Source organism: Rhinolophus ferrumequinum, chromosome 24 (assembly GCF_004115265.2).
Source record: "Rhinolophus ferrumequinum isolate MPI-CBG mRhiFer1 chromosome 24, mRhiFer1_v1.p, whole genome shotgun sequence".
Lineage (NCBI taxonomy): Eukaryota > Metazoa > Chordata > Mammalia > Chiroptera > Rhinolophidae > Rhinolophus > Rhinolophus ferrumequinum.
In genome coordinates this window covers 35,388,715-35,401,457 of record NC_046307.1, presented here as the reverse complement: position 1 = coordinate 35,401,457, position 12,743 = coordinate 35,388,715, and the positions used below count along the sequence as shown (strand labels likewise).

General features: G+C 47.4%; 1 protein-coding gene across 3 annotated transcripts in view; it reads right to left on the bottom strand.

The window, feature by feature from the left end:
- Positions 1 to 3,002: 3,002 nt before the first annotated feature.
- The window catches only part of TENM2 (teneurin transmembrane protein 2), a 1,147,948-nt gene continuing 1,138,207 nt past the window's right edge, over positions 3,003 to 12,743 (bottom strand). For 2 of the 3 annotated variants that reach the window (XM_033096732.1, XM_033096735.1), the window contains 2 exons: positions 5,730 to 5,860; positions 3,003 to 4,115 (listed from right to left, as the gene is read on the bottom strand). In XM_033096732.1, coding sequence (XP_032952623.1) covers positions 3,354 to 4,115; positions 5,730 to 5,860 — 893 coding nt within the window. In that variant the 3' untranslated portion in view covers positions 3,003 to 3,353. The remainder of the gene's footprint in view (positions 4,116 to 5,729; positions 5,861 to 12,743) is intronic. The other variant, XM_033096733.1, reaches the window with a different exon arrangement.

Sequence of the window (12,743 nt, the reverse complement as noted above, 5' to 3'; positions counted from 1 at the left end):
CGGGCCCATCAGAGGACCCCTGAAGGTAAGCCTTGGTTAGACTTCTCCTTAAAACCTTCTCCCTAGGTGTTGGCCCTTTCTCCTGGGTGGGGTAGGGTGCGGGAGGAGTGATGTTGGAGAGAGGCCCCAGGTCCCGCTCTGGGCGGGGAGGGCTCTTACTGGCTTCTTGCCGGAGATCAACTCCCTGCGTTCTTGGCTCCACTCGCTGCATCCACCCCAAAGAGACACAACACAGTGGTTAGTCCCCTTGTAGCTCCCACCAAGCGAGGCTTCAAGCTGCAGGCTATTCTGTGGGCATCTCTCCAAGTGATTTGACACCAGTTGCATTAAACAAGGCAGGTGGCAGCTGGACAAGAGCACACAGGAGGACCTGTCTCCTGCTGGGAAACAGCCCAAACTCACTGTACTTGGGGAAATGAGGGTGTTCACCCGTGCTTCTGAGAAGGATGCTCCTCGGAACAGTTTTGTTCTCTGGTTTGCTTTACTAAATCACAGCTTGCTCTGTGGGTAATGCTGACGGGGCCGTGAGGCCTGATCCCAGTGTAAAGATGCTGGCTGTGCCCTCCCCCCCTCCGCTCCCTTTCCTCCCACCTGGGGAAACCACCCAGCCTGGGCGGCAGTGGTGACCAGAACACTCGGGAGGGTCTCAGGTGGATGTGCCGCCCAGACTTCCCGGAGAGGTTTTGGAATCTGAGCTGGGTTTGCATCTGATTCCACCACTTACCAGATGGGGGATAACTGGCCTCAGTTTCCTTACCTGCTAGAAGCTCATCCTTGTAGTCTGTCCACTCAATTTACTTCCATTTCCTCCTCTATAGTCCAAAGCACCTTTTTCTCAGGTCAGTGGCCACCAGCCTCTTCCTTCATCTTGCACACACGACCACATCAGCTCCCCCGCCTGTTCTCCACACTGTATCCAGCACACTTGTTTATGAAATTAAAACTGACTCCCTCTTGTTTTAATTTTAAAAATGCAGTCTTTCATCTTTGCACCTTCTGAACTCCGCCAGCCTCTTCTGTGTTCCAGCCTAATGGATTGTCTCACCACAGGTCCTTTGCATATACTGCTCCCTGGATCTGGAATGCATTTCCCCCTGTTCACCTGGTTAACTCCTATTTAGCTTTCAGACTTCAGCAACTTCTGTGACATTCTTGGTCTGAGCCACATCCCCCGTATGTGCATCATGGCTTTATAAATTGGCACCAACACCTCTGTCATTTTTATTTCTTAGTGTAATTATTTGACTATTGTCTGTCTGTGTCCCTGACTGTGAGTTTCATGAGGCAAGGACCCATGCTTATGTTTATTCACCTCCTTTACTCCCCAGAACTTAGCACAGGACCTGCCACATGGCAAGCTCTCAATAAAGTGTTATTGAACAAATGAAAAAAGAGGATTAAATAAAAGTACTGTGTGCAGGGCACTTTACACTTTCTTGGCATGTAGTGAGCATCTATAAATATTAGCTGTTAATGATGTTATTCTAACTGTAGGATTGGTGGGAAAAAATTCATCTAAATCAGAAGTGCTCTCCTTACTTGGGTGGCCCTATGTATGCAAGTTTTGGGGTAAATTGACCTAGTCTGGAAGAAAATACACACACACACACACACACACACTCCTACACAAATACACTCACGTCTTTCAATGTTACCCTCAGTTTCCTGCCACCACCTCTCAGACCTAGAATGTGGCAGCAAGGAGAAGCCTGCCTGTCTCAGGAGGGCTGCGGGGACCCATCCACGCAATGGGTGGGCTGAGGGTCCTCACCGCCCACAGGTCCCACCCCAGACTCTCCTCTCTACCTCTGCTCCTGAGAGGGGGCTACCGGTATAGGCAGAGATCACTCTACAATTTAGAGTTGTTTGGGGAACACTGAGATACCACCAGCAAAACTCCTCCAAAAGTTGGAAATACCAGCTCAGTCTGTGCGTCCCGGCAGTTCCCCTTTTCTCCAGCAATGTTTACCGTTTTCTCACCTCAAAGCATTTCCACAGAAGACCAGTGTCCACAGGAGTTTTAGAGACTTTATTTATGTATAAACCATTTAAACACTTTGCCATAAATTATCTTTGCCTGTCCCTAGTCTTTGCTTAGCAGCAAATTAAAATTAATATAAAAACTCGATGAACAATTCATACATGTATATTACAAAAAAGTTCCTGTACCAAAGTTCTTATCAGACATTTTTTTTTGTTTTTTTAAAACATTTTTTTTTTTTTCGTTTTTGTGGGTTTTCTTTTTTAAATTTTTTTTATTTTCTCTCCTCGTGGTGACTGTCATGTGATTGTCTCAGTTTCTGGACCAAACAAACACACTAATAATTTTAAATCTGAAACAGTGATTGTGCCTTGAGGCTATGTATGTACAGGGTGATCTGAAGTGGTGCCCGTTAGCAAAAGAGTGTCACAATGCCACACCTCTACTGCAACTGATACCCACAAACTACAGAATCTAAACAGACTACACCCTGTAACTGCGTATTACTGTCCACAATGGAATCTTCAAAGACAAAAGAATATGAAATTTATCTGTAGTGATTATAGCCACCATTTTGAATTAATTTTTACACTCTGCGCTCAAATAAATTAGCTCAGGCCAGACTAAGTTGGGACCTGAGAGTTAAGTGCTGAACGGTATTATTTCGCTTTGACTTTTGATGAACTTCCTTTTTTTTTCTCGTGGTTTTTTTTTTTTTCTTTAAAAAGTATTTCCAGTGCTCACTCTTTCACTTGTAACCCCCCCTCCCCAGTCGCTACACACAAATCACCCCCAAAGTCGTGTTTTAAATGCACCTGTATTTTAAACGAAAACGTCTGTAGTATTTGTCCAATAAGCAGTCTGAATGGTTTTCCTCAGCTGGTCCGGTGACGCTGGCCCCCATGGATGTCTGCGTCGCTCACGTGTGAATGAGTGAGGTAATAGGACATGAGGCCTTCTCGTCTTCATGTCTTTGTTTTTCGGTCAGTGTGTTTGTTTTGCTTTTTGTGTTTTGTGGGTTTTATTGTTATTGTTGTTTTGTTCCTTTTGGACACTTTGCGTCTCTTTTCTGTGTAGACCCAGAACAAGTGGGTCATATTTTTAGGGGAACTTGGAACATTTTGTGTGTTGGTTCATTCATTCGTTTGTTTTGTTTTCCTCAGAATTTTCAGCCAGGCTTTAGTCTACTTCAGGATGTGGGACTTCTTGCTTGGACAGTAGCATTTGAACTCAAAAAATGTGAGCTTTTTTGCCACTGGTACCCAAAGCAGCCCGGCCTCAGTGCCCTGTTAGGTCTTCATCTCCTTAGGAGAGGAGATAACAGTTACTCCCGCTGAGCCATCCAGGCGAGGAATGGCAGCCGATTATTTTGTTATCTCTTTCCCATCTCATTCTGTCTTAAAAACTGGATGTTGCTGCTACTGTCTGCGAGCTCTGGGTATTGCTCTACGGGAAGTACGTAATATCCCTCATAACCTTGCACACGTCCTGTGCTCAGGAGCTGCTGCTTCTCCCCCTCCGTCCACAGGCGGCTCCCCTCTCTCCCGTCCCTGGCTTTCTGCTGCTCCTTGGCCCAGGCAGTGCCCAGGGCCCTTTGTCTCGCCTGGTCCAGGACTCGGGCCTTCTCTTCGTCCAGGGTGTCGGGGGTGAGGCCATAGCGGATGCTGAGTAGCAGCGTGTTGTACTGGAACTCAACGTTGGTGAACCTTCGAGTCCTGCCGTTAACCAGCAGTGTGGGCTGTGACACGGTCACGTTCACCCCGCTCTCCAGCACCTTGCGGCCGGTGGTGGTGCCCAGTGTGACCAGGTCGCCGTCGGCCGAGCCGATCTTCACAAAGTAGTGGGTGTCCTTGCCCTCGATGCTGTAGTGCATCTTGTCCAGGTAGTAGGCGTTGTTCAGCACGGATGCCACCTTGCGGCTGTCCTCGCTGGCGATGCTGGACACGCCGGTGGTCACCCGCCCTTCTTTGATGGCAAACATGATACCTTTGCCAATGATGGGCGTGGTGGTGGCAAACCAGTGGCCTGCTTTCTCTCGGATGTTGGCGTGGAGCTTTTTAGAAATGACCTGTCCTTCAAGAGCCATGAAGGCCTGATTGTGCCTCTCTGTTGTCTGCTGGACCCCTGTAATGAGCTATGGGCACAAGAAAACACAGAAAGCTGAGACAATAGGCTGGGCAACTGTTTGCATGGGTTGGGAAGCTCATTGCAAAAGCGTCAGAAAGCAAGAAGCGTGGAGTCCCCCGCGAGAACTCGTCTTATGTCTGTAATGATATGAGGTAATATAGGCCTACCTTTTGGCACTAGGACAGGCTGGGGATTCCCAGTGCTCTACGGGTATGGCCTGTCCACTTGTAACTGTGCCACTATCTAAAGACACAGTGAGGATATTTGTCACCCTGCTGGCACCTGCGCCCAGGCCTACACACTTCCTATGTTTCTCCATCAGAGGAGAAAGAGAGTCAGTCTGCACTCTGATGGTTTGGCAGCTGCTTTGCACACTTCAGACTCAGGAATCTCCTGACCTGAAGGGCAGGGTGTTTGTTTGAGCAGCTGTGAACCTCGCTGCTGTGACCTAGATTTCTTTGAGGTCAATGCCCTGCATATTTATTAACGTCCTTGGGTTAAGACCTTGCTACTCAAAGTATGGCTAGCAGCAGAGGAAGCATCGGGGCCCACCCTGGTGGAAAAGCAGAATCTCAGACCTCACTCCAGACCTACCGAGTCAGGAGCTGCATCTTAACATCCTTGGTGGTTTGTGTGCATATTAATGTTTGCGGAGCAGCAGGCTAGGGGACTCTGGCTTTGTGGGCCAGAGGGATTATCCCTGTGGCCTGAGTCACTGGCTTTGGATTTTAGCCCTGGTTCTGCAGAGGGAGGACATCACCGTTACCGCCTTGGCCTGGAGTTCCCCACTCACAAATTATAACTTGTCTCAATTGGTGGTTGGGGGACAGGCTGGGATAATGGAAGAGGCTATGTTTGGGCGGTAATGGCACTTAGATAAATGAGAGAAATGATGGCTATTCATCCACTAGTGGTCCCCAAAGGGCAGAACTGAGAGAACGCTGTTCTCAATTACCCAGCAGCCCCTCCTTGTCTCTCTCTAGTTACACAGTCTGGACAATTTTCAGAGCAGCTGAGACCTTTCAGACTTTTAGAGTGCTGACCACCGGTTCTGTAGCTGGGATTATTTAAATACTGATGCCCTCCCCTCCAGTCCGACTGTGGCAAAGGTCTCAGCTGCACCCAAATTGAAAATGACCACCCTTTGGTCATCACTGAAAGACCAAGCACAAATTAGGTTCTGAACACTCAATCTGTATACATCTGGGCCATGAAACACTGGGGTTTTATGTGGGGGTATGAAAATGTTCTTTAATGGGACAGAAACTGCAAACCATAGTTTTATTACATCCCATAAAAACCAAAAGGTTATGATATCATAGGCAGTGCAGATGGTAGGTTGTTGTTAGATTTCTCTGTGCTGTTGTTAATCAAAGAGTGACTCAAGGGTATATACTGAACAGATAATGATACTACAATTAAAGTAATAATTGAGGTTCGGAAGAAATATGTGACGCCACTGACATTCACATTCCTGGAAAGTCACGATGTTTTATGTGCCTTTTATACCCAGCTCCAGTGCTCTCCTCCTCTGCTGACATACCCTTGGCTCCCATGCAATTCTGTTTGCAAAAGGTAATGATGAGAATCATTCAGATTCTCGGCAGGAACCTCCGCTTACCTGTCCATTCTCACTTGCTTGACTCTCTGACAACTCGTAGGGAGGAGGCACGAAATACATTTTGGCTCTTGGGAAGCCAGGAATTATGTTGCTAAGCTGAAATCCAAACATCACAAGCCAGCTTTTCACATCTATGGTGGGAAAAAAAATAAAGATTTCTGACATCATCATGGATGGAAAGCAATAGAGGATCTGAGAGAAAGAACAAAATAAAATGGGTGGTTGGATGTGAGGTCTAACAGGAGAGGGAGGTAAGAGCTTGTGAAGGTCTCCTGGTCCAGACCCAGAGCTTCTTTACATGGGTTCTAGGAAGTAGATGTCCTTCCAAACCTGGTCAGCTGATAACCCAGCACGTGGTGATTTAAAAGGCCAGGGCTTGAGCGAGGTAGATCTAGCTTCATATGTCCTTGCTGGGTGACCTTGGGCAAGTCCTGCCTCTCTCTAAGCTTCAGGTTCCTCAGACGTGAATTGGATAAACTACTGTACCAAACTCATTGGGTTGTTGTGAGGATTAAAGGAGGAAATGCATGTACAGGGCTTGTCACAGTACCTAGCACATGGATTGCTCAACAAACGTGAACTCCTTCATTTGGCAAGTATTGAAGGGAGCATCTATTATAGGCCAGTCAATGTGCTTAGAAACTAGAGATACAATGATCACCTAGATGGGTAAGTGAGGATCATTAATACTCAGTAGGGCATCTGGGCAGGGAGTGCTACATGGAGGCTGGCTCATTATGGAAAGGAGGTCCCAAGAGTGTAGGGAAGGCAGAGTTCTCTGGCTCTTGAGCCCCTTTTCTCAGGTGACTATTCCTCAAGGAGAGACCAAAAGAGAGCTCTGCGTGCTCAGAGTAAGACTGCTCTTCCCCTGCCAGGGGTCAAGATTGAGTCTGTTGCAATTCCCATCCCATAGGTCCTGCCATCCACCAAATAGTAAGGCTCTCACAGTAAGACCATGTCCCCCAGAGTGCCTTGCCTCCTTCCACAGAGACCAACAGAGAGTCCTGGACATCCATCCTTCACCACACTCAAACCCTCTCCCACACCATCAGCCTGGAGTCCAGCAGGGCTCACCTCTGCCTGCTCCTTATCCCTGTTTGTAACATCATGTCTTATGTCCCCTTTCCACTGCTTCCCTACTCCCAAAACACTTCCACCAGGTCCTCTGGAATTCACACCCATCCTCAGCAAAGCCCCCATGCCATCAACCTCCTCTCAATGCTTCCTTTCCCTTCTTGCTCCTACCGAAGCCATCTCTCCCCCGTGGACACTCATTCCTCTCCTGCTTCTCCTACAATCCCTGGACCTGGAGGTATAAGTGCTCCTCATTGCAGGTATTACTGACCTCCGGACCACTCACCTGCATTTCTTGATGCTTTTCTGCTCCACTCATTCTCTCCATCTCTGTTCCTGAATTCATTTCTGGTGATTTCACTGTACAAGCAGTGGATCCCTCCGACATTCTGGCCTCTTAGTTCCTTTGATGATCCTTCTCCCACTCACTGTCATGCTTATCCTCTGGGCCTTCTCATCACCAATGATTTTACTGATTCCCTCATTATCTCCATTTCATGCACATCACCCTCTTACTACTGCTGGGACTCTTTCTAGCTTCATCCTTTTTATAACCCGACACTCATGCTCTTTGATCCTCTTCCTTCCTTAGGACCTTCAATCCATCGTAAACTTCTTTCCCCCATCTTGGTCTCTCTCTTTTTCTTACAGAGCACACATTCTATGGCCAATTGTTAGAATCATTTCCTTATGTATTTTCTCAGATCCTTTGCCCCTTTCTCACTTCATCACATTTGCTTGGGGAAATCACCATTTTGGTTAAATCCAAGTCTTTGCCTTTCTCATGTTTGTACCTGGGCAGTTTGGATGTGGCTGGAGAAATGAACGTAACCCTACTGACAGGTGTCGCTGTAATTTCCGGACCATGAACCCTCATTGTCCTTCCTGCTGCCTGGCCATCTGACTACATTCCCTTCCTCCGTTCAGTCACTCTCCCATTCTCCTTGGTGATGTTATATCTCTCATTGCTCTTAAAACCTCCAACACCTGCTTTCCCTTCCTCACTCTAGAAGTTGACCTTGGTGCCTATTCTCCTAAGAAAACTGATGTGGCCAGAAAGGAATTGCCCTAAACTCTCACCCCATTTACTGGCTTACCAGCATCTGTACTCACAGTCCCCACCTTCCTCCTATAGCTGTTTAAGTCATCCCTCAACTTGGGTACTAGGTCACATCCTTTCTTGCCCACTCAAGGACATCACTCCAGCAACTCTCTCTTTCTCCCCCATGTCCCCAATTTACTCCCTTTTCCAATGGATCAACCCCATGAGCATACAAACATGCTACTAAATGTCCCTTAAAAACTTCCTCCCTTGTCTCTACTGCTCCTTTTAGCCACTACCCATCTCTCATCCCCCCTTTACAAAAACTCTTCAAACACATAACAATTCTCTCGTCACACGGCCTCCCATTCTCCTCCCATTTTCTTTTGAATCAGGCTCGCCCTCGACTACACAGAAACAACTCTTGTCCAGGTTACAAGTGACCTTTGTACTGCGAAGTCCAGTGTTACTCTGGGTCCTCATCTTACTGGACCCATCAGAAGCATTTGATGATGTGATGTTCCTGCCTTTTTTTCTTTTCTCCCCTTGGCTTTCTGGACAGTACATTCTCTTGTATATCCTTCTCCTCCCTTCGTAGCCACTCCTTGTCCCTTTGTGGTTCCTCCCCTCCCCGATCTCTTAATGTTGGGGTGCCCTAGATTCAGTCCATGAACACAGAGGAGACTCTTATCTCCTCTCACAGACATGGTGATCTCATCCGGTCTCAGGGTCCTGAATACCATCTCCATGCTATGCTGACTCCCAAATGTGTATTTCCACCCTGGACCTCTCCTTGAATTCTAAACTAGTGCATCTAATTCCATTTCAACTTCACATCCAAATCCGAGCTCCTGTTCTTCCTCCCCAAACCTGTCCCACCCACAGTCTTTTCCATCCTTGGAGCTACCATCCCTGACGCTTTTTCTCACATTTAATCTATCAATAAATCCTTCACTTTAAAAAAGTCATCATTTCCACGGTTTTAAAGTGCACAGTTCAGTGGCTTCCAGGACACTCATGATGTTGTACAACCAGCATTACTGTCCGTTCCAGAATATTTCCATCACCCCCAAAACAAATCTCATATCCATTAGCAGTCATAATGCCTTTTCCTCTCTCATACATCACTGACAACCACCGAACTCCTTTCTATCTCTGTGGATTTTCCTGTTCTGGGCATTTCATATAAATGGAGTCCTCCGATATGTGGTCTTCTTTCATTTGGCATTCCTTTTTATCACTGAATACTATTCCTTTGTTGGATATACCATATTTTGCTTATCCATTCCTCAGTTAATGGATGTTGGAGTTGTCTATACTTTTTTTTTTAAAAAAGTTTACTATTATGAACAATGCTGCAATGAACATTTGTGTACAAATTGTTCTTGAAAACCTATTTTCAGTTCTCTTGAGTATACACCTAGGCGTGAATTGCTCGGTCATATGGTTAAATCCTTTACTTTTATTTCTAAAATAGATCCAGAATCGGGTCTACTTCTCGCCATTAACACCACCTCAACCCTGGCCCATCATTTCTTCCCTGGACCTCCCACGGCCTCCCTGCTTCCACCTCTGCATCCCACATACCGTATCAGCATGGCAGCCAGAGGAGCCTTTAAACATGGAGCAGACCAGGCCGTTCCTCTGCTCAGAACACTCCGGGAACCTCCCCCCCCCCATTTCTCTCAATGGGAAGCTAAAGTCCTCCTAATGGTCTATAAGGACCCTCACCCATTATCTCTCTGACCTCAGCCCCCCGCCCTTGCTCACTCAGCTCCAGCCTCTGTGCTATTTCTTGACCACACCAGGTGCACCCTGGGGTCTTTACACTGACAAGAGCCTCTGCCTGGAGTGCACGTCCCTGAAAGGAGCGCCTGGCTCGCTCAGCTCTTCCATGTCTTCTCAGATGTGTACCTCTGCAACCCTAACCACCACATTTAAAACCTGCCCCCACTCCCATTCCACCCTCAGCAATCCCAAGTCTCCCTACTCGGCTTGTCCCCTCCCCCACCGCCCTCCTCCAGCGATCACATTCTAACACGCTGCATCACTTGTATGTTTGTTATATTCACTGGCTAGTGTTAAGAATTGAAACTCCACCAGGGCAGGGAGTTAACAAAATCTGTTTTGGTCACTGATGTTTCCCCAGGCCCTACAACAAGGCCTTGCACAAAACAGGTGCTCGGTAACTATCCATGGAATGAATGAATGAATGAACACAGAACATATGTGGCAAAAGCTACGCTCCCTGGCGTCAGTGTAACTCTCTGTACTTGCCTGAGAACACGCTTCCGCAGGGGCTGTGTCCTCCTGCCGTGGGACTGTTGTGAGGGAGTTAATGTTGACTTTGCTACAAAACATACAGGCAACAAAGAACCCAGAGAGGGAGCCTGGGATCCCTAGTGCATCCACTGGCCTGGGCCTTGGGCACAGACTAGTTCCTTGAAGGTCTTGGCAAGTACACATATTCGCGATAGCCCATTTAAGAACACAGGTTTGAAACTGCCTTAAAAACAAATGTGTCAGCATCAAGCAGAGAGAAGCCTGATTTTAGTCCAGCGACAATCATGTATTAACAGAGCAGCTATTTTGTGCAAGGTTAGTGCTGGGTGCTGCAGAGCGTGGGTTTCCTAACTTTGGAAACCACGTTCACTCGTCACAACTGATTTGCCATATCCAGGTAACACCTGTACTAGTATTTACTTTCTGATTTCTGAAAAATAAATGTGCCTTTCTCACTGAAGTAAACTCATTTAAAAAAAGAAAGTTTGTCACTCCCATAAGTGGGAAAGCAGACTCACTGGATGCAAACAGAAAATAACTGTAAAGTTACAACAAAGAAAACAAAGCAATGCAATTCAATTGAGCATGATTTTGTTACCAGCTACTGAGGGAGTCTTAGATCTGCTGTCTCCGTTAAAAAGGGAGATTAGAAGTGTTAATGAAGTGTTAAATACATACCAGTATCCAGTGGAGACTTTCTCTTCCTTGACTGATTTGAAGGAATAAAAAGAGGGCTGAAAAGAGACTAACTTTCCCATCTGTGTTTCCATGTTATTTAATACCTCATCTGTACACCGCAGGAACTCATCCCATCTTTCACCAGGGAGACCCAGTATAAGCAGGAAATTCCCAGAGAGGCAAGAGAAGTCTTTGCCTTCGGAAGAGTCTCCCCGTCCTGGCTTTTTCCCTGTAGGGACCCCTCCCGAGCAGTGAGGAGCGACCGCTGGTCCTGCCTCGAAGACCAGGAATTTTAACGGCCACTCCCAACAACAATAAAGGCTCCTGTCATCTCCCTTTGTTTTAAAGTTCCTGACATGGCTTGGTTTCTGAGTCTAACGCTATTCTGAAATGTTTATTCAAGTTGCTGGTGTCCTCCTCTGTTCACAGAAGGCATAACACCAACACCCCTCCCCTTTCGAAGTAACTGGTGCTATCTGGTAACAGGTTCCCGAAACAATGTGTTGAGAGGGAGTCGCTGAGACAGGAGCTGGCAGTGCGGCCCCTCCTAAGACCTTACTACTCCCCTCTTCTCAGGTTTTTCAGGGCATGTGATCATGTTGCCAGCTCCGATATGAGTGTGCTTTCTCCGAAAATGCTGTCGGCACAGCAGCTTAGGTGTTAAGGGTCCATAGAAGAGGGTAATGGGAGAATGAGGCTGTGCCTTCCTCCTCACGTAGGGAAATTAACCTCCACAAAACCCGACGTTATTCTTATGTGTGCCTGGGCTTTGAAGCCCAAAGACCCGCCTGGGGGAAGGGGCGGGGAGAAAATAGAGGCAGTGTGGGCGGCATCTAGGAGGTTCGCTCAAGTCCCAGTTTGTCTGGGGTTTCAGGTGTGCCAAAGCCATGCCACTCAGGTAAGAGTCTGGATCTGTTTCAGGGTGGAGCTGGAGACCCCTCCTCACATCCCCCCGAAAATTATGCCAAGGCGGTGTCTCCGCTCTTCAAGTACAAACTCCCTGCCTCTGAGTCCATTGCTGCTTACACGTAATAAACCCATCCCTACCATGTCCTGGCCTTTGTGCTACGCTAGGTGCTGTACACCTCACGGTTCATTCACTCGTCACAGTCCCATGGAGGCAATGCTACTGGAGTCATCTTTTTGCTGATGTAGAAACTCAGGCTCAGAAAGGTTCAGATGTTTGTTCGAGTTACACAGCAAGTGATTGGCAAAGCCAGATCTGGTGATGTGCTCAGGTTCTGCCATCAGAAGGAACTGGGCTGAAGACAGGCCAGGCTCGGGGCTGGGCACGGGTCCCAGTCTGTCCGGGACTGGGGCGTCTCCTGGGATGCTAACATTGGAAGGGGGTCTGTCTCCCAGCCTGTCTTTTTACTAATACCTTTTTTTTTTTTTTATCACAGACGTATCAATCATCAATATGTTAACGTAAAAACTTTTAAAAAGGGTGCTGCTTTGGAGCCATGAGTGGGAAAGGAATCACTTCTTGCCCTCCTTCACCCACTCCTGGCAGCCACACCTGTACTCCAGCCCAGGTGTCACAGGATTCCTAACGGGTACCCTGTACCCTGTCTCCTTCATGCCAGTAGCATCCCTAGGCGGAAACAAGCTGCCTCCAGCCTCCAGAGTTGCCTGTAGCATTCAGAGAACTGTTTCCAGACAGCAAAGATTCTCTAGAGCACCAGAGAGAGAAGGTTCTGTGTTTTGTGTTCCTCCCGACTACATCTTAATTACTTCTTCAGCTTAAATTGTGAGTGGCAAGTTCAACTGCTCTGCTCAGCTCCTAAGTGGCAAATTAAGACTCATTTAGATGGGGTTTACAGACGAGCCAACATGCGAAGAGCGGAGAATGAGTTGGTGTTCTCTGCTGGGATCCCCTCTCCAGGGGTCGTCTCATCTTGAATGGGCAGCAGTTGTGAGCTTGTGTCTGGTCCTGT